This window comes from Acinonyx jubatus, chromosome C1 (assembly GCF_027475565.1).
Source record: "Acinonyx jubatus isolate Ajub_Pintada_27869175 chromosome C1, VMU_Ajub_asm_v1.0, whole genome shotgun sequence".
In the NCBI taxonomy this organism is placed as follows: domain Eukaryota; kingdom Metazoa; phylum Chordata; class Mammalia; order Carnivora; family Felidae; genus Acinonyx; species Acinonyx jubatus.
In genome coordinates, this window is record NC_069381.1 from 31,120,243 (window position 1) to 31,140,403 (window position 20,161).

The 20,161-nt window shown below is 54.2% G+C and overlaps 1 protein-coding gene across 6 annotated transcripts in view; it reads right to left on the reverse strand.

Annotated features, from left to right (window-relative positions):
- Positions 1-370: 370 nt before the first annotated feature.
- The window catches only part of RIMS3 (regulating synaptic membrane exocytosis 3), a 49,832-nt gene continuing 30,041 nt past the window's right edge, over positions 371-20,161 (reverse strand). For 5 of the 6 annotated variants that reach the window (XM_053212266.1, XM_027059535.2, XM_027059536.2 and 2 more), the window contains 6 exons: positions 18,826-19,073; positions 13,289-13,430; positions 10,797-10,909; positions 8,509-8,610; positions 8,038-8,177; positions 371-6,477 (listed from right to left, as the gene is read on the reverse strand). In XM_053212266.1, coding sequence (XP_053068241.1) covers positions 6,265-6,477; positions 8,038-8,177; positions 8,509-8,610; positions 10,797-10,909; positions 13,289-13,430; positions 18,826-19,042 — 927 coding nt within the window. In that variant the 5' untranslated portion in view covers positions 19,043-19,073 and the 3' untranslated portion in view covers positions 371-6,264. Of the gene's footprint in view, positions 6,478-7,680; positions 7,783-8,037; positions 8,178-8,508; positions 8,611-10,796; positions 10,910-13,288; positions 13,431-18,825; positions 19,074-20,161 lie in introns of all 6 variants that reach the window. The other variant, XM_027059537.2, reaches the window with a different exon arrangement.

Consider the following 20,161-nt stretch of genomic DNA (forward strand, 5'->3'; position numbering starts at 1 on the left):
GACCTGAGAGCTCAGAAAGCAATGTATGAGGGGTCAAAAGCAGTGGCCTTAGCTCCACATTACCTTCCCCTCTATTTGACTCTGGGCATCCCTTGCGGAGTCTGTGGGGAGAGAAGGCTTTGAGGGCCTGTAAGCAGGAACCCTGTGAGACAGCCAGGAAGCTGCCCGGCCCAGTCCCATTCCATGGCCCACGGACATCCCTGTGGCAACAGAGTTCCCGCACAGGACTCAGAGACCCAGGTCGAGGTTTCAGGCCCTTTTCCGAGACGTACTGCCCTCTCCTGCCTCTCAGCCTTCACATCGTCCTCCTCGTTTTAGTCACCTGGAACCCGGTTTTCTCTCTCGCAGAATTAAGAACCGTCTTCAGAAGGCAACACACAAAACCATTTCAAACTGACTTTAATCTTTTTTTTTTTTTTTTTTTTTTGCTGCCCAAATATTGTACATGCAGAAGCCATGTGAAGAATTTTCTCCTCAAGGGAATTGGCAAGAATGTTGGACGAAACAGCCGGCAGTCCTCCCAGCCGTCCACCTGCTACCTAGGAGCCACAGCAAGTTTGGGAAGATGCTGCACATAGAAAACGTATAGAGCGCAGATATAAAAGGCTAATTGCTTCTTATCTAAACAGTGTGCTTGTCAGTCCCTATCAGCTATCTCTTTCTTTGCAGGATGCATTTGGAAATTCTAAAAAAGGGGTTCCTGCCTCCTGTGAATTTACATTCTAAAGGAGTGGATGGAATAATCAGGCCAACTTTTCCTAAGGAAGCAGCCACTCTGCCTGCGGAGATGATGTCTGGTGAGAGATTCTGGAGAGAGGAACGGTTTTAAGAAGCAAAATACTTTGACAGGAAGTAAGTGCCCTCTCTCCTCCCATCAGAGACCATTGCCTTCAACGTCCTCAGGTGTTCAACTCTCCCACGGATGTCATTCTAGAAGCAGAAATGAGGACTGACCCGGTCTCATCTGCTGGTGGGGATACTGACCTACGCAGGGTGCAGCTGAGGTTGTGACATCACATCAGCACCGTGAAAATTGTCCATTGTAGACAACCCTTAATTATTTCTCATCATTATGCAAGAAGAAAAGAGGGAGAACAAACCACGAAGAGGGGGAAGCAGAGTCTGTTAGGATTCCCAGAGTTCTTGTCAGAAGCAGCATCTGGGCATGGACGGATGAGGACCTGCACCCAGTTGGGGCACGAGGGGCTGGAAGGTTCCGGCCCGTGGAACCAGGTGCACCAGGCTCAAAACCCTCCTCAGCTCCAGATCAGACTTTTAAAACCTGGAAGGAACCATGGAGCAACTAGCAAATGCTCTGATTTTGCGGATGAGGAAGCTGAGGCCCGGAAAAGAGAGGAGTCTTGCACAAGGTCACAGTTTTGAACAAAACTGTATATAACAGCCTTCCATTCCCTGTAACCAGCCGTCCAGGCCACTGACCCGTGGGGCGGATGCTCTGTTGCCCATAGATTCCCAGGGCCCATTTCTGTTAGCCAAACTCTCTGGGCCCCAGTCTCGCGGACCCTTCCTGACAACGGGGTGGACTCCTTGGGGTGGGGGTGGGGGGTGGGGACCAGGGCCCCTGGCCTTACTGGCTAAGTTTCCAACTAGAGCCCTGGAACGTTTTCCCAAAGCAGTAACGCACTTTTCAACGAGCATCGCCCCAAGCTAGTCTAGGCCCCTGACAGAATTCTCTTACTGGTGTGGTTCTCCTCACAGGCACAGCCACTCTGGGCCCACAAAAGCCCGAGCTCAGGGTTGGGGGAGGGGGGGAGAAGGAGTTGCTTTGCTACATGGAAAGATTAAGCCCTTTGTCAGAGAACAAGGTCCCACCATCAGGCACGCCAACACCTGCGGCCCAGTCGGTGCCCGGGGGGGGGGAGACCGAGTTGCTCTCTTTGGCATCACCGACATTGCTCTGAGATGCTCAGGCACTCTCAAAATAACCCTTTCCCAGCCAGACCAGGCCAATCCAGCCGCCATCAGGCCTCGCCTGATTGGGCGGGACCCCCCTGCCTTCAGTCGCGAGTGTTTGGTTTTGCCCCGTCCTCTTCTGACCTGAGTGAAAAGCAGACTTGAGGGAGAAGGCAGGGGGGAGTCTACACGCCCATCGCTTCCCTCTTCGTTCAGTGAGAGAGAATCCGGTACAGGAAGCAGCATTTTAGAGAACCTCTTTGCGGGCCAGGATATTGGAGAAAACGGCGAGGAGAGGGAGATACAGGGAGGAGTCGGGCCGGGAGGCAGGCCTCTTCTTTTCCGGCTCCTTGCAGACGCCGCGGAAACGCTGCTGGACAACCTGGCCCGGAATGGTACACCATCTCCCGCGCCCAGGCGGGGGGCACCTCGTCTACACCATCAAGCAAAGGCAGCCATTTCTTGCACAGAGTTTGCACAGTGCAGGAAGCAATCAGAGACACAGAAGAGCAGCCTTACTGAAGCTCTGCTGCTTTCTGGGCCGAGGAAGAGAGGGAATGGGAGGCAGCCGGAGCCCCGGAGTCCCAGGGTGGGGGAGGAGCTCAGCGTCTCCTGGGCAGCAGGGCGAGGAGCAAGAGCCCCGGTCGCGGGTCAGGGCTCCTGGTAACGCAGTCTAAGATTGTGCTACATTTCATTTCCAAAGACGGACCCTTGGAGGTCTCTAGTGTCTTTAAGGGGTGGGGGAGGGGCCTGCTCTCCTGGAGGCTGGCCCTGGCAGGCGTCATGCCCCTGGGAGAACCGGCGATCCCACCAGCGATGGGCTACACGGGTGCCCTCTCTCTGGAGCCCCGGGGCTCTGCCTCACCCCCCTGGAATGCTGGCATGCCCCAGAGGGCCTCCTTAGCCCACCACTCCTTTCCTGGGAGAACTGGGAGGTGGAAGAGACCGCACGGGGAGTCGTTTTGGAGATGGTTCTTCCCTGAAGGATCAAATCCCCCTTGTCAAACCTAGACTTGGCCCCGTTTACTGGAGCCTGATTCATACCAAAGGCCCTCAGACCTTCCTGTAGGGAAGGAGTCTAAGAAGGAAGTAGGACACATGGAACAGAGCAGAAACGTGAAGACAGATGCTCTGAATCATCCATCACGGTTCCTGCCCACAGCCCAGCAATGCCGGAGGGCCACCCCCATCTCTGCCACATCCTCCACGAATCCTGCCTGAGCAGAGGAAGGGGAATGGCAGAGTCCCATCCTGTACTCAGCTCTGGGTTTCACCTGGGGTGAGGAGGCCTTCAGAGCCAGGAGGCTGTACGTGGCAGCGAGTCGGTCCCAGTTCAGGGAGAACTCTGGAGGAGATGGTTCCTTCCTTCCCCACCATCCTCTCCTCAAAGATGCTGCCCTCCCCAGGGAAGGAAAGGAGTCTCACTAGTGCTCCCTCCCCTCCTGGGACAGGCTCGCTCCCAAACGGTTTCTCAGACAAACCCCTGGATCCAGGAGGGTGAGAAACAGACCCTTAAATCCAGCCATTCACCGTCACACACACATCAGTCTCATGTGACCTCACCATCATGGGGGGTGGGGTGGGGGGGAGGGAATCCACTGGGGATTAGTAACTTATTTGGTGCCAAGGGTTAAAAAGAATAATTCCCTAAGGTCTACCCGGGGAGGATTGCTTCCCACTAGAGAGGTGGGAGAATGAGTGGCCCAGCTCTTGGGCAGTTTTGGTAGCTAGGGACTGTAGGCAGGCCCAAGTCACCACACGTCACGCCCCATCTCTGGCTAGAAGTTCCACGGTGCTAACCAACCCTCCCCCAGAGGTGAGGGCATCGTTGCCTGCAGCTACCCAGAGGCCATTGCTCTGCGGGCAGCCCTCCACCTTCTCTGTCTTCCTGGGCCCCTAGAGGAATGAAGGTGATACCCCTCAGTGATATCCCCCGTTCCCTGGGGATGACTGTGTGGTCTGGGTCTCACCACTCAGTGCTACGTCAGCAAATGTCTACACTGTCCTGTGGATCACTACGAATCCCCCCATTCCAAAAGTGTAGAGTACGTTCACACCGTCCTGAGGGAGGCCGCTCTGAAGATGAACACCTCACTGATAAAACAAAAAAATACCCTTTTGTGAGCGAGTTTCCTCCCTTTCCCTACCCTAGGGTCAAAGAGTAGAGCCCTTCGCCTTATTTTTAGAAACATGAGAAATGCATGCATTACCCAGTCCCGACAACAGGAGAGAATTTCTGCCTAAAGAGAAAACTCGACCCAGCTGCCTCCTCCCTCGCTCTACGCCCACAGCAGTCCTCATCTGTGATCAGACAAGGATGGAGGCTCCGGCAGGAGCCAGGAGCCCATTCGGTTCATTTCTTACTGCCCGTACCCACTTTCTGTCTGTGGGCAGGGCCGATGGGGTTTTCCTGGGAGAGAGGTGACCGGGCTCTGGCTTTAACCTGATGTGGCTTCCTGCCAGGAAAGGAGGCCCTTTGGGCAGAGATGCTTCCACCTCCACCTGCCCTCAGAATCCGTCTCTCTGCCCATCCATCCAGCTTTGGTTACAAATGGAGCCCAAGCACTCAGGCCCAGAGACCCCTCCCTCCACTGCTCGGCAGGGTAGCTCCCCTCCACCTCGAGTAGGTGGGTCAGAGTCATCGCAACACGTGGGGCTGACGCCGGGGAAAGAGGCAGAGGGACAGTCTTCTCCACACCTTGACCCCTCCTGCCACCTCTTGGCTCCCCACCAGACGCGGACCCAAGGGCTACTGTGTCCCTCCCCTGGGCAACCTCTAGCCTTTTGCCCTAGACCCGAGGAGGAAGAGGACAGATTTGGGCACTTCCTAGCAGACATCTCACAGGGCCAGTCCAGGCCCCGGTCCCCACCCACAGGGCCCAGCTGTCAAATGAAGTCAGGGTTTTGGAGTGGCTTTGGGAAGCTCCAGACAAGGGTAGAAAGAAAGCAGAGGCAGGTGAGGCGCCTAGGGCCAGCCAGGCCACTCTCCAGAGCGCAGCTGCGGAGCGCAAGGAGGTGGGGAGGCAGAAAGGGGAAAGTATTGCTTGTACAGAGCTGGTGTCTATGGCAGTCTAGCTGAGTCCAGAGCCAGGCTGTCCATGGGGCCAGAAGGCTGGAGCCCAAGTGAGTCTGAGCTCCCACACAGGGACCCTGGTCTGGAAATGAGCGAACAAAGAGAGACCCAAATGATCAACCTCATGCAGCTAATCCCCAAAGGTCAGACGGGATTCTCAAGGGGCACAGGGCAGGTCAGCCCCAGCGCCCCCCATTCCAGTAAGCAGCCCCACCCTCAGCACCTCCTCCACAAGCCAGGCCCCCCCCAGCATGAGCCCAGAGAGGGACAGGACCACCCCCAGGGCCTGGAGAGGACACAGGTGCCCCCAGGAACCATCTGCTGGGGCAGATAACATCCCCCTTCTGAGGCCAGCCTCCTGGATGTCAAGACCCTCCACGTCCACACCTCCTGGGATCCACTGGGAGAGCTCCTTTGGCATGTTGGAAGTGAGGAGGTTCGGAGGAAGACAGGAGGTGAAGAACATGCCTAAGGGAGGTGCCAGCACTTCCCTCTAAGGGGCCTGGCCAGCAACCCTGGGAACTAAGGCTTCCTAGCGTCTCACCCATAGGAAGGAGGCGGCTCCGGCCTGAGGGAGAAGATGGTCTCCAAGCCCTCAGCTCCCTGGGCATCCTCTGCTCCCCAGGCCCCTGGCCAGGGCACCAGATGAGCATGGCACATGCTGCAGATGCATTCAGTGGGAAGAGCTGCCAGAGCGCTCGGGTGGGAAGGAGGGCGTCGGGTCCCAGAGGGGCCTCGGGGTGGCCAGCTGCAGTGGGTGCTACATTCCTCAAAAGAGAGCAGTGGTGCTGGGAGAAGCAAAGGTGGAACAAAGGACAAGACAGAAAACTAAGCAGGGACCGCCAAGAGGCGGCCCGGGCGGGGACATATGGGCTCGGCCCCGGGCACAGGGCCAGGCAGGACGGACTGGCGGCCACGGCCCCCATTTTTACCCCTGGACTCGGGGGGGATTGGTGCCCACACAACACTCCTTTGGGTTTCTTTTCAACAAGACACAGAGGGATGTGGATTGTAGCCCATGTAGTCACCAAGACTGACCGTACTCAGACAGATGAACAGATATAACGTGGTCACACACAGACATAGACACACACACACACACACACACACACACACACACACACACTACAGTCTCCACTGCCAGCTGGGACGGGCCCAGTAGCCAACAGGCATGCAGCAGGGCAAGGGGGCCAGAAAGACACAAAGACTATGTACAAGGGAGGGGAGGCCATCAGGCATCCCTTCCCACACTACATCCTGGCCTCTTCTGGAGGTCCTTAGGAGCACGAGGGGCTGGTGGCACTCTCCAGGGAGGACTGGGACAGGCGCCTGGTGAGGGATCCAAGCGAAGAGTCTGCCACTGAGGACGTAGGGAAGAGTTTGTACCAGCCGGCGACCGCGGCACTCAGGTCCAGCTCGTCCAGCATGATCTGGGCCATGCCCATGAAGCATTTGTGGTCCATGCGGCCGTAGTCTCCCCAGACGATCACCTGCCGGAGGGGTTGGGGGTGGCTGGTGAGACAGAGGCACTGAGCCAACTCCCTGACTCCAGGGCTCAGTAGTGGGCCCAGGAACCTGCAAGTTTCACCAGAGCACAGATGAGACCGAGAGAGCTGGAACGAAGACTGATCTGGGGCAACAGCTTACTGAGCACTTAAGATGTGCCACAGGCTCGATCCTACAGACTTATATCTATTATCTCAATTGTTACAACCATCTAGGTAAAGGGGTTGTGTACCGTTATTTTGACAAAGAGGACACTGGAGCTCAGAGTGGTTGATTAACTAACCCAGAGATATACCGTAATTGGTGGCAGAGCTGGGATGAGAACCTGGGTCTGCCTTCCAGAGCCTCCCAGAATCCCAGATGACAGCCTTCCCCATTAAGGAGCAGACTGAGAGTCCAGGACCTGAGTCATAGCTCCCAGTCTGCCGCTGGCTCATGGTGGAGCTTGGGGAGACCCCTGGCCCTCGCTGGACCTCAGTGTCCCCGTCCATAACACTGGAAGAGGGGACTAGATGAGCTCAGTGATTTTCACACTTGTGTTTTTATCGGTGGATCCTTTTTACAAAGCGGAATCCCAATATATGCGTGCGTGTGTGTATGGAAACAGACACCCAAGATCACCCCTTCCCCCACAGAACCCTGGAGCTCTACAGCCCTTGCCATTTGCAACTCTGAGGGCTGTTGCCATGCAACCGCCTCAGCCCAGAGGAAGGGCCCTAGATGAGCAGTCGCACGGCCCAGACAGTCCCTGGCTCAGGCCTCCCCTCCGCCACCCACGTGGCCTCCGGCAAGGCCAACAGCCACAGCCACCACCGCCAATACCTAGCGAGTAGCTGTCTGTGCACCAGGCGCTATGTGAGGCTCTTCACATGCACCTCTCGTTTACTCTTCACAACATACCACCCGCAGACCGTGATGGAGCTGGAACTTGAACCCAGGACTGAACCCAGAGCCCAGCCCCACTGTGAACTATCCCCACTTAGCCTCTCGAGCACCTCAGGCGCCTCATCTGCGGCTGGGGGTGATGATCCCTCCCTCCCAGTGCTGTTGCGGAGGGCACCGCACTCTCAGGCAGTTGGGGCAAGGTCACCTCGGCCCCGGGGTCACCCTGGCAGTGCAAGTTACCAGCTGAAACCTCACACGAGTCACTTCCCCTTTCTGAGACTGCAAGATGGGGATCATCATACCTACTTCCCAGGACCATCTCGAGCACAAAAGGAGGTCAGGACTGGAAAGCACTTAACACAGAGCCTGGCATGGAGCTGATGAGCAACAGACATTAGCGCCGGCTGGAAAGAGAAGGCGGCGGTCACACCCTGCTTCTACCTACCAGCAGGGCAACCTGGGGGACAGTGGAGCTGTCCCCCTGAACTCTGGTTTCCTAATGAATCAACCAGGGGCAATAACACCTCCCTGGGCTGTGAAAACAAACGTGTAAAGCGCATCAATGCACCCGGTACGGTGCCCAGCCTGGGACACATCGTACGTGAAAGAGATCTGAAATGACAACCTGCGGTTTTTGAGGATTGCCCCATCACACTCACCTGCAGCACCTTGCCCTGGGGCCCCTCGTCAAAGAGCAGAGCCTGCTGGTACAGGGGGTCACAGGTCTTCTTGGCGACCTTTGTCTTCTTTTTGGCCAAGCAGGCCCCATTCTCAAGCAGGTAAACCTTGATATAGGTGGCTGCGGGATGGGAGAGAGCATGATGGGAAGGGTCCAGGAGAGAATGCTATGCCCTGCTCCACCCCCTGACATCCAGCTGGCCCTGGAGGTGACCAAGGTGAGTGGGACGAGCTGACCAGTGGACAGCAGTAGAAAAGATGGACTCGAACACTGACTCGTCCGTCCTCCCCTCCCCCCAACCCTGTCCACTGGCCTTCCAGGCAAGCCAAGTCGAGAACACGGCTCTAGGCCAAGGGGCAGCTGAGGATGTGCTAGACTCGGAGCTCAGTTGCATACCCCTCCCTGGCAGGACCCCAGATGGAAAACCCCTCTCCCTGCTGCTCTGCCTTACCTGGGAGGGATTTGGAGCCTGGTTTGGGGGTCAGGCCCCGGGCCTCAATCACTTCCACCTCCAGCTGGCCACTCCGGTCCATGATGGCAACGTGCACGTCCCCTGCAAGGGAGAAGAGGGACAGTCCAGGCAGAGGCAGACGCAGGGGCAGGCCGGCCAGCTGCTGTAGAGAACGCCGTCTGCAGAGGACGCTACAGCACTGGAAAGGGCACAATATGCAAAAAATTGCATGTGCCAGGATTGCTCTCGGGAGGCCACTTGAGAGCAGGCTGTGAAATACTTTGATAGGTCCCCTGAGGAGAGGCAGGGGCATGGCCCTCGGTGGGGGCCATGCTTGAGTAACAACAAATGGCTGCCAAATTCCCAGGCGAGGCTGGTTTCCTGGGGGGCTTCTGTCTCACCGAACAGGACAGCAGGTTTGGGGACAGAACTTCCGGCGTCAGGAAGAAAGCGAGGGAGGCTGTGGGTTTGGCGGCTCTTATTCACCTTCTACGCAGCAGCCCTCCACCACGCCCCAAAATACATTTTGTCAAACGAATATAGACAAAATATCAGTTTGAAGAGACGCAGAGATAGGAGCTTGTGTGGGACAGGAGGCCCCTGCCTGGGAACGAGGGGCCTGTTCGTACCCTTGCCAAAGGAGGGAGGAAAGGCCGGCTTTCCTGGGAGCAGAGAGCTCAGAATTCCTCACTGTGCTCCCACAAACGATTATCTCGCTGAGGCAAGTTCTGTGTGAAGTCATGTCAGTTATTTCTAGAACTCTTCGCTTTGTTCGACACCAGTTAGCAGAATTTGAAATTATGCATTAGTCACTTGGAGCATCCTTCAAAGGAGTGCAGAATCATAAGCCTGATGCGGAAAGATGAAAATGGGCCAGACTTTGGGTTCAGCCACCCGTTTTAGATACACTGAGCTATCGTGCAATTGTTTGTATTTGCATACTTGGGAAGATGGGGATTTATTACTTTCAGGAAACCTCCTGGAAGTCATCGCCCTCCCTCTAGCTATTTCTGACCTCCCCGTGGGGGAGTGGGAAGGGGGAGGTCTCACTGTAACATCCCTAACAAGATGAGCAAATACAAGCCTGTCCTTTCCACTTCTAGACACCAGGCGGCGCCACACACAAATGTTCTAGGCTGTGGTGGTGCAAAAGCCTTGTGGAGATGGCTGGCTCCTCTCACTGCCTCCCAGCCCCTGGCTGGGCCTAGGGCTGGGAAAAGCAGATTCCCCAGGCCCGTAAGAGCCTGTAAGCAAGGGCTGGGAATTAGCCAAATCCTACCCAAGAGCCAGAGGAGAGCTGAGGGGTCCCCGTGGACCCCCCCCTTCCAGCAGACAAAGCCTCCTGTGTAAGCACATTAGAGCAAGACAGGGCAGTATGGTGGGATAGAAACCCAGCTCCACAGCTTGGCTTACGGCAGAGCACTGTCTGAGCCCAGCTCTCTCATGGGCTGTGACGTCAGCACTTTGAACCTCAACACTCTGAACCTGTGAGGTCAACATCTGAACACTGTTCAAATGCAGACTGAGTCCAGATGTCTGGGTCAGACTCCTAGGTAGGACTGATGGGGAAGCTAGTTCCTGGGAGGAGATGCTTGAAGCCAACACAGTATCTAAGAGAGGGAAAGAGGGAGGGAGGGAACGAGAAGTGCAGCTCAAAGGACCAAGTGTAGACTCGGGGAAATAGGTCCTAGCTACAAGGAAGGGAGATGAAAAAATTACTTAAAAGGCTTTTAGGTGCCAGGCACTATTAAGTAACAAGTCAAAGAAGACACACTTCCTAAGGAGTTAATGAAATACTTCACTCAAAGCAGCGAATAGGAACTCAGTGAATTGTTGTTAGATTGCAGTACTAAGGCAGGTATTATTATTCCCATTTTACAGATGAGGAAATTGAGGCCCAAAGAAGGGAAGTGACGTGGCCAAGGTTACACAGAGCATCAGTGGCAGAATGGACTTGGTGAACACCAACGCTGTGATGATTTTTGTTCACCGTTTTCCGCCCAGCACTCAGCACCGCCGGGCGGGTAGCAGGTGGTGGGAGAGTGGGGGGGGGGGTGCGTGGTGGTGAGGGCAGGGGTGTGCTATAAAGCTGCTGCAGGGTAGCCAGCAGAGCCAGGCTGGCTCCCCTTGTCCTCTCTGATGAGAGACAGACTGAGGAGTGCCGGGCTCCTTCTTGGGGCACAAAAGCCGGAGTGAGGGCTCCTCTCTGCAGCTCACACTGTATCACACGGGGCCCCCACCGAGCTCACCCCTTCCGCCCTACTTGCTCTGCCCTCAAGGAGACTCACCCATTGGTGGTGTTGCCAATGTCTGTCGCCCCACAATCTGGGCTGGTCCCAGCCCATCCAGGAAATCACTAAACTGGCTTTCAGCCCCGAGCCGGGTGGTGGGGAAAATGAACCTGGAGGAAGAGGCAGAGGGGTATGAGGTGGTCTAGATAGTGAGATGCAGTGGCTTTGCCCCAAGGACACTGGGCCATGCCCCTCTGTGCCTCAATTCCCCACCCCCTACACAGTACGAGAACACTACTTTAGCTGGGAACAAACAGAACTGCTCATCTCTGCACATTGAAGAAAAATACTTTGATGTCTCTTGAGAAATAATAAAGATAAAATGTTATTCAATCCTCAAGCACCAGGATTTCTAAGATAACCCTTAGAAGGCAGGGCTTGCTGGGCACCTGTGTCCTCCCCAGGGGGGTATGGATGCCAAGAACCAGAAACATAGGCCAGGAATTTCAATGCCTGGAGCAAGTTCCGAGAACTGAGGTTTAGTTGACCATATGTTTGAAATCCAAGTCAATAATCTGAGGTGGTGCCCCAAACAGCAGCCGAGACCAAAATAACACAATTACAGGGTTGAGATAAAAGGCGAGTGATGGTGGGTGGTCCCTGGTTGTGGGGGGCTGGAAATAGTAACAAGCGAACTGACAGTGATTGAAAGTTGGCCAGACGCCAGCAGCACACTGAATGCTCAGCATACATTATATCATTTCACCCTTATAGCCATTTCCACGCTCCAGGGGCTATTATTCAGTTTTACAGATGAGAAAACAGAGGCTCCAAGAGGTGAGAGACTTGCCTTGGCTTCAAAACAGAGAGGATGCCCAACTCATAGGGTCATGGCGGGGGGGAGGGGGAAGATCAGGGCAGGTGATGCATGAAAGCCCCAGACAAACAGGAAACAAAAAAATGGTAGTTATTACGTTGCTGCCGTTAACATCAAGGGGAAGTGCTACTTGTTCATGTCCTCAAGCCTAGATGTTCTGGAGGTGGCCAGCAGAGAAAGGCCAGATACTAGAGGGCTGACCCGGGTCTTCTCAGGACCTACGAAGGACCGAAGTTCTAAGACCTCCTAGCATAGCCTTGGTTCCTGGCCTGAGAGATCAGGTTGTCCCAGAATGACTCCCTGTTGGAGAGTTTGGCCTTGAGTTCCCCTTGGCCAGTGACAGGCAGGGAGAAAGACACAGGACATACCCTTGTTGAAGAGGGCCTGGATCTCCCCAACTAGGAAGTTGGCTGGGCTCTACTTCCTGGGAAGGGGCTTCGAGGCCCACCCGCTCTTACTGGCCAGCAGCAATAGCCTCATACTGAATTCTGAGGAAAATGGGGGGATCTGAGAAGGTTACATACATAAAGTAACAGACTCTCAAGGTCACAGAATTAGAGCGTAGAGCTTGTGAAAAAAAGATTATAGAGTCCAATGGCCTTAATTCAAATCCTGACTCCACCACCACCGAATGGCTGTGACCTGGGGTAAAGGACCTTACCCTCTTCCCATGCCTCAGTCTCTCCACCCATAAAATGGAGTTATAATGGTACCGACATCCCCCAGTGTTGTTGTTGTGTTAAATGAGATACTATTTTTGCTCTGATAGTAGCTGGTAGATCCCAGAGTAAAAGGCACTCACCTGATGCCCTGCATACAGTAAGATGCAATAAATGTCACTGGCCATTTGCATTCATGGAAGTGGGCACAGTAGTGACATATGAGGTCACAGAATCCTAAATAATAGAGCCACAGGGTCCTAAAGTCAACGGGCCTTGATGAAGCCAAACCAAAAAATCTTAGTCATATAACCAGTTGCATAGATTTAGGAGAGACCAAGGGAATATCTAACCCAGTGACTTTCAAATTTTTAACTGTAACCCCCCCTTCCCCCCCCCCCCAGGCAACAGAAGAAATATATTTAACACCATGGACCTCTGTGTATCCATATATTAAAAAAACAAAAATTCCCAAGGTAATTCATCCTCACTCCACAGGATATGTTTGAATTTTCCATTTCTTCTTCTAATGTTGGTTTTGACCCACTAAACTGATTTCACTTCCTGCCTGAGTCACCACCCACAGTTTGAAAAACACTGATCTAGTCCAACCTCCTCCTCTAAGCCCCAGGCAAGACCACTTGCGAGAACTCCATTCATCTGAGCCATAACAATGGTTTCAGAGAAGAATTTTAGGATCACATTTTCCTTTCGAGCCCTCTCCTCTGGAGCAAGGCAGCATGTAGGTGCTGGGGGGGGGGGGGTAGGGGGTGGGGATGAGACATACAGATGGGATACACTGCCCTGGGGCTGCTGGGGGGTATTTGGAGGGGAAACAGCAGCCTGGAGCAGAGGAAGACTGGGGCCTAGGCGGCGGACATCCAGGGCGGGCAGGGACGCAGAAGAACCCGGACATCCGGACTGGAAACCCCCACAGGAAGATTTCCCAGCCCTGCCCCTGGAGGGTGCAGGAGGGTGGGGCGGGGACCACGGTGGGCATGGGCTGCACGCACGTGCCCTCGGAGCTGTTGCTGTTGGTGCTCCCATCGGTAGACTCCCGGCTGCCCTGGCGTGTGACCCGACTCCGCATTTCCACGGCGATGCCTGTCTCTGTGCTCCTCCGGATGTTGCTGCGCAGCTTCTTGGTGGCCCCTTCTGTGACCCCCCCCGAAAGCACAGAAAGGGAACAAGGTCAGATCGCTGAAGAGGCTTCGGAGAGCGTGCTGCCAAAGTCACCTCCTGGGAAGGGGCAGGATGGGCAGGACTCGAACTGGAGGCAGGGGCACAGGTGAGCTGGGGCTGCAGGGTGGGGGGATCACCAGGTGGAGACCAGCCCTGCAGCCTTCACTCAGCCTCATCCCTGCCAGGCTCCCTGATGGCCACCTTCCCAACGCAATTCCAGCCTTTGCCCCAAATGGTTACGTGCTCCTTTCTCTTCTGGAAAGTTTGCTTTCTCTGGCATTCCCAGATTTGCTTTCCCCCTTACCCTCATGAACCCTATCACACCCCGACCTCGCAATCCACCTGTGACTCTGATTCCTTCACAGGACCAACAAAAAACCCCATGTGAAGTTTAGCCACTCTCACATTAACCCACATTCTCAATGTGGGCCTGAATGTGGAAAGAGATGTGTGTGGCGGGCTGGAGGGGCCGTTAGGGAAGCAAGACTGAGAGGGACCACTAGGTTGGCCTGAATTGACCTTGGTTCTGAAAGAGAGGTCTGCAGAAGAACTCCAGAAGCCATGCAGTGAGAGCTTACTCGGTGTCTCTGTACCTCTTGTTTGGAGGGCCCTCTACCCTCACCCCAGCCCCCCCTTAAGCCTTGCAGGGAACACAGGGCACTTTGCCTCTCCTAGCAGTGCACCATCCTGCCTGGGTTTCCATGGCAACCTCCTCAGCATTGCAGTGAGGTCCCACTAGACACCCTCTCCTCCTGGGGGTGGGGGGAGCAGAAGACGAGTGGAAGGTTTGCAGGGCTTTCCCCTGCTGGCGCTTTGCTGCCTACGGAGCTTCATAGGGAGGAAGGGGCACTCAGATAAGGACTATACCAAAGGAGCCATTTGCTGTCACTGGTTAGAGGCCTGGGCAAATGACGAGTGGAGATGCTGACAGGGATGGGGAGGCTGGGAGTGGGGCCGGCAACACCGCCTCCAAAAGCAGTGGGGAGGGGGGAGTTGGCTATGCTGGCAACCTCCTCTCTTGGTCACACCCAATGGTAAATTGGGGAGGGGATGTTCAAAACACCAGCCTGCGCAAAGGGGAACTTTATTCCTCCTGCTTCGTCCTACTTACCTTTCAGGAAGTCCCACTGGGAGAGGGACGGCTGAGAAGGCCGGCATCACTAGCAGATGGGATGGGGGTCCTGGGAGTGGGGATGGGCTGGTGGTGAGGAGGAATGTCTTCTCTGAAACCACCCCAGCTTCTGGGATATTGGAATAGCTACTAACCATGAGTCAATGAGACCGCTGATATGACTGTTTGCTGGCCTGTTTCTCTCCCCCCCCCCAACCTTTCTCTCTCTCTCTCTCTCACACACACACACACACACAGTCACTTTAGCTCATGTGTATTTCTTTCACATTGACATAAGCAGATATACATGAGTGCTAATGATCACATGTATGAGTACAGTGATCTCACACACCAGGTCACGTATGTTCATATAATGGGCACACAGTCACAAATGGTCCTACCAGGTCTTAGTCATACGTACACATGACATACTCTGCCACGGACATGTGACCTTCATGCCCTAACACTTGGAGTTGAACCCATCCACTCGATCACACACGTAGATACAAGCTCATAAATGGTGTGTGACCCACCACACACACAGGGCAATAACAGTGGGTGTAGGGGACTCACGGTGTCCCTGGCTCCTAACTGCCACACCCCCTCTAACCCAGTTAGGAGACAGAGGGTCTGTGGGAGCTGCACTTTATCCTCCCTTCTCATATCCCTCCCCCCAACAATACACACCCTAAGCTGAAGCCAGAGCCTCACCACCCCATGGCCCCAATCCCCCCTCTTCTACAACTTGAGAAGCTTTGACCCAGTTGGGAGAAAATTTACCTTCTTTGACCTACCCAACCCACTATGAGCCCCTGGGAAGGGTGTCACAGAATCCTGAAGTGTTGGAGACGCCTCGCTGACCTCCTACTGCCATAGATGGGGAGCCCAAGGTCCACATGCTCATAGGGCTGGGGCCAGACCCCAGGCCCACACTCTCCCAGTCTACTGATAGCCAACTTTTCACCCCCTCCATCAACTCCACATCGATTTGAGAGGTGATTCAGCAGAGATTCGGTTCTGTGTCTTTTGAGTGGGGAGAAAGTTCTTGCAACATCAGAGAAAATTCCTCTACTGGTTTGATACTTGTCCAGTCTGAATTCTATCCATCTGGGGAATAACTTTATGTAGCCTCTCTCTCTCTAGAGAACTGGGTTCCTTGCAATAGTTCTGTGGTTCCTGGAAATTGAAAGACTCAAGGAACCATCCCATCTGTCCCACCACATAGAAGGGAGAGGCAGTCGGAGCGCTCAGCACCACTCACAGGGCATCTCCTGGAAGGGTCCTGAGTCCTCTCCCCACCTTGACCCAGAGCCCAGAGCTGAGGTGGGAAGAGCTGCTGTCCCTGGTACTGAAAAGAGGAGCTCCATTTGGGCAAGGGTTGGAATAGCCCAGGGTGGGCCCTGAGTAGACCCAGCCTAAGGCCAGGCCAGAACCCACCTATGTCCTAGGACCCTAAAACTCTGACCCTACCTTCATCATTGCTCCCACAACTTAGAGAATGTTAGATACAGACGGAAGCTGGGAGACCATCTCTATAGTTCCATTTTATAGAAGAGGAAATAGAGACCCAGTGGAAATGTGACTTTCCCAAGGACCCACGGGGAGTTACAGAGCCAGAATGAAACTCTGAAGTTTCAGGGTGAGTTTCTTCAAGGCCACTTTAGGAAAATGTGAGGAAAAAACTGGAAGGGGCAGGCCGGAGGCAGGAGAATTAGAGAGGAGGCTGGGGCAATAGTCCAGGCTAGATATAATGGGTCCTGAACTAGGACACAGGAGGAGATGGGTGGGGCTGGAGCCAATGCAGAGTATGGACAGATCAGGTGGAAGGAAGCTCCTGGGAAGGGCAGACCTAGAGCTCAGAAGCTGGGGTCCAAGAGAGGAGTTCTCCCCACTTCACACAGCCCAGCCCTTCAGGGAACTGAGCCATCCCGTCTGGGGGCAGCAGGGGCACCCTGCTAGGATCTTTTCCCAGAACCGAGTTTCCAGAGCCAGTGCGAGGTAGCCCATACATCCCCCTGGGGCCAGACTCTCCTACCCAGAAGGAGGCTCCAAGTTGGGACACTGGCAACCTCAAGACTGGGGAGAAAAAAAATGGAAAGAAAGAATTACAGATGGGAGAGGAGTATGCTACTGGTGAGAGGCAGAGTTGTGGGGGCTAGAGAACTCACTTCTTGTTGGGTCCTACTGTGTGGCCATGGGTAATAATAATACCAACAATTTACCAAGTATCTATTATGTGCTGGCATGAGTCTGAGTGGCTTTGCATATCCTGTCTCATGTAATTCCCTGGAAAGTCTGCAAGACAGGTATCATTGTCCTTATTCCACAATCAAGGAAGCAAGCTCAGAGAAGCAAGGTAACTTGCCTGAATCACCCAACTAGTAAATGACAGGGTGTGGCTGTGAAGGCCAACTTGAAGTTGTTCTCCAGGAAAGTGCCTTCTCCTCTCCAGGCTCAGATGCCTCATCGATAAAATGAGTGTAGGGGACTAGATGATCCCAAGGGGCCCTCCCTGCTCTCCCATTCGGAGATTGGATGATTCACAGAGAATTTTGGTTAAAAGGGCATCTGGGCAATTCTCCTGGCTCAGGCCCCAGGCCTTCAGCTGTACCCATGCCTACCATGGAGACAAGTGATCCAGAAGCCTCACCGTCATTCATCTCCCCTCGAGGCTTGAGATGTTCTTGGTGTTTACTCCAGTCCCTGCCTGTTGACTGTGGAGTCTGGGTAGGTGGACAGCCCCAGGCAGATCACCAGAATGTCTCCCAGTGACTCAGGCCCCAGCCCTGACCTTGGAAAACCATCTGTTCAAATCACTTCGGGCATGAAGAAGCCTCTGGGTCTGAAGCTGAATCAGCCAGATTCCTAAAGCCAGACTCCTGGAGCCCAATACCTCCTCAACCTCCTAATCTTAATCCCCCAACCTTAATCCCACCCCTTGGTTCTGTGCCAGCCGAACTCCTGGATCCCCATCCCCCTGATTCCCTAGCACCAGGCCCACACTGCAAACACAAAGGCCATGCCTTCTGGGCCACTGATACCTGAAGCCCCCTCCCCATCTAACATTTCTCTGAGCTAAAAAACACACTGCAGCTTGATTGCTGGAAAAGACCATCCCACGTGCTCCTGTGAAGGGCTTTGTAAAAATCTATTTTAAGGCCTGGAAAAGTCTCCCACCCTCAACTGGGAGTCTTGATGAGCATTCTCTCTGGATCCTCCGGCGCCCCCGCCCCCTCACCACCCCCATCCAGCTGCCTATTTGAAGGTTTCCTGGGGAAGTTGTTACTCTGAACAAAATAAGCAGGAAGAGATTTTAAAACAAAACCAGCTGGTGTCTGGGCTGATGCCACAAAGTGAGGAGGTCTTGGGAGGGGAGGGCTGGCTCCTCCTCCGTGATGTGGGGTCCAGGGTGACTGTGTGTGACAAAGTGGGTCACCCCCCAGTCCGAGCATCACTAGGACTCCAAAACTAGGTGGCTGAGAAAATACGTTTTTCAGGATGTAGCTGTTAAGGCGTGTGTGAACGTGGCTTTGGGAGGTATGTGTGTGTACGTATACGTGTGCGACATGTTTCTGTGACCATGGGCTGTTGTGTGTGTGCGTATGCGACTGTGCTTCAGTGATCTGGGTCTGTACATTACTACTCAGAGGGGCGGGCTTGTGCGATTTGCATGACTGGCTTCATTGTGACCATGCACAAGCGTGAATGACTGCAGTATGATTTCCCGGCAGTAAGGGTGAGTCACCTGAGCAAATGAGCACACACCGTATGATGATACAAGGTGTGTGTGTCTCTCTTGTGACTTGGTAATGTGTGGCTGCATTCCTGCGGCTATTTGTACTTGGGAAATTCAGAGAATGCAGGTGAGACTGTATCCTGTGGATGCGTGTCTGTGGAGCCGTGCCACTTAGCACAGTGCCAGGAATACGGTGGCTGTTGAATGCGTAAGGGTGCGCACGGAGGCAGCACAGCGTAAAGTTCAGGAGCATGAACCCCGCAGCCCGGCTGCTTTGAATTCAGGCTCCAGTGACCCGCTTGCTATGTAGTTGGGGGCATCTTACTTCCCTTCTCTTGCTTGAGGATCTGCCTCATGGAGTTTATGGGGATCCAATGAGTCAGGACATGTACTGGACCCAGAGTAGCAGCTGGTATACAGTAAGTGCTATATAAGTATTTGTAGGCATGAGGACGCCCCCTGGGTGCTCTGTCATTGCAAGGTACCCCACCCCACCCCCTCTGTGTCCCACGTCCCCTCACCAGACTGGGGGAGCTGGAGTGTGCTCTTGCTCCACTGAGTCAGGCCCACGATGGCCACCATCTTGGCCCCAAGGCTGCTGCGCCGCTTCTTGGCCGTGGTGGTCCCGGTCCCACCCCCAGCCTGCTGGGAGCCACAGATTTCACCGCTGATGCTGGAGCTCCGAACCACATTCCTGGAGGCCGCGGCCGAGGCCGGACCAGGCTCCCCGTTAAACATGGTCCGAGGGGCGGCAAGGCCTCAGGCAATCCTGTGGGGGGAGGGCAGGAAACAAAGGGGTGCCACATCAGGCCCTGGGGTCACTCTACGGCAGCCCACCACTTCCTAGCTGTGTGACCTTGGGCAAGTCACTTGGCCTCTCTGAGGCTGTGAGGATTAAACGAATCAATAAACATAAAGAGGGTGCACAGGGTCTGGCTCAATAATGGAACTATTCCTATTAGCACATGGCTATCCTGGCAAGTGACCTGGTTTGGCCAGGTCAAGGCAGAGGCTGTGGAGTAGTACGGCCCACTCTTGAATTCCAAAGGCCTCTACACACTGGCTGTGTGATCTTGTGACCAAGCACCTCGCGGCTTCAGTGAACACCTCAGCAAAACGAGAAATAAAAGCACTCACCTCACAAGACTGTCGAAAGGATTAAATTAGAGCATGTGAAGGCGCCAAAACAGTGCCAGGCACGGAGTAAATAGTAAGTGTGATTATTGTCATGGCCAATAATAAGAACAGAGACAGCAAGACTGGCCCCAGCCTGTGGGGTCGGGGTGGGGGTGGCGGCTCCGGAAGGGGCCCTCCTGCTGGAAGGGACAGCACAGAAAAGTAGAAAGAAGCAGGCACAGGTCGCCCTTAAGCGCACCACGGAGTGGCGGCCCCTGGAGGCGTTTTGATCTGATTTCCTCCCAGTCTCTTTTCTATGCATTTTTAAAAATAATTGAACTCATAGTGCAAATACAATTTTGCATCCTGGTATTTTTCGTTTAACATCATATCACAAGCATTTCCCACTGTCGTGAACGCTTGGTATAAATGGTTTAACGCCACCATAATATTTCATTGTATAGAGGTAGCATAATTGACTTAAGTATTTCAATATCGTGACCTCTTAGATCGGGTCTGACTTCCTCCTCTGTCTCCTGTCTTCTTCTTTTTTTTTTTTTTTTAATGTTTATTTATTTATTTTGAGAGAGAGAAGAGAGGGAGGGCAGAGAGAGAGAGAGAGAGAGAGAGAGAGAGAGAGAATCCCAAGCAGGCTCTATGTGGTCAACACAGAGCCCAACACAGGGCTCCATCTCACAAACCATGAGATCATGACCTGAGCCAAAATCCAAGAGTCGGATG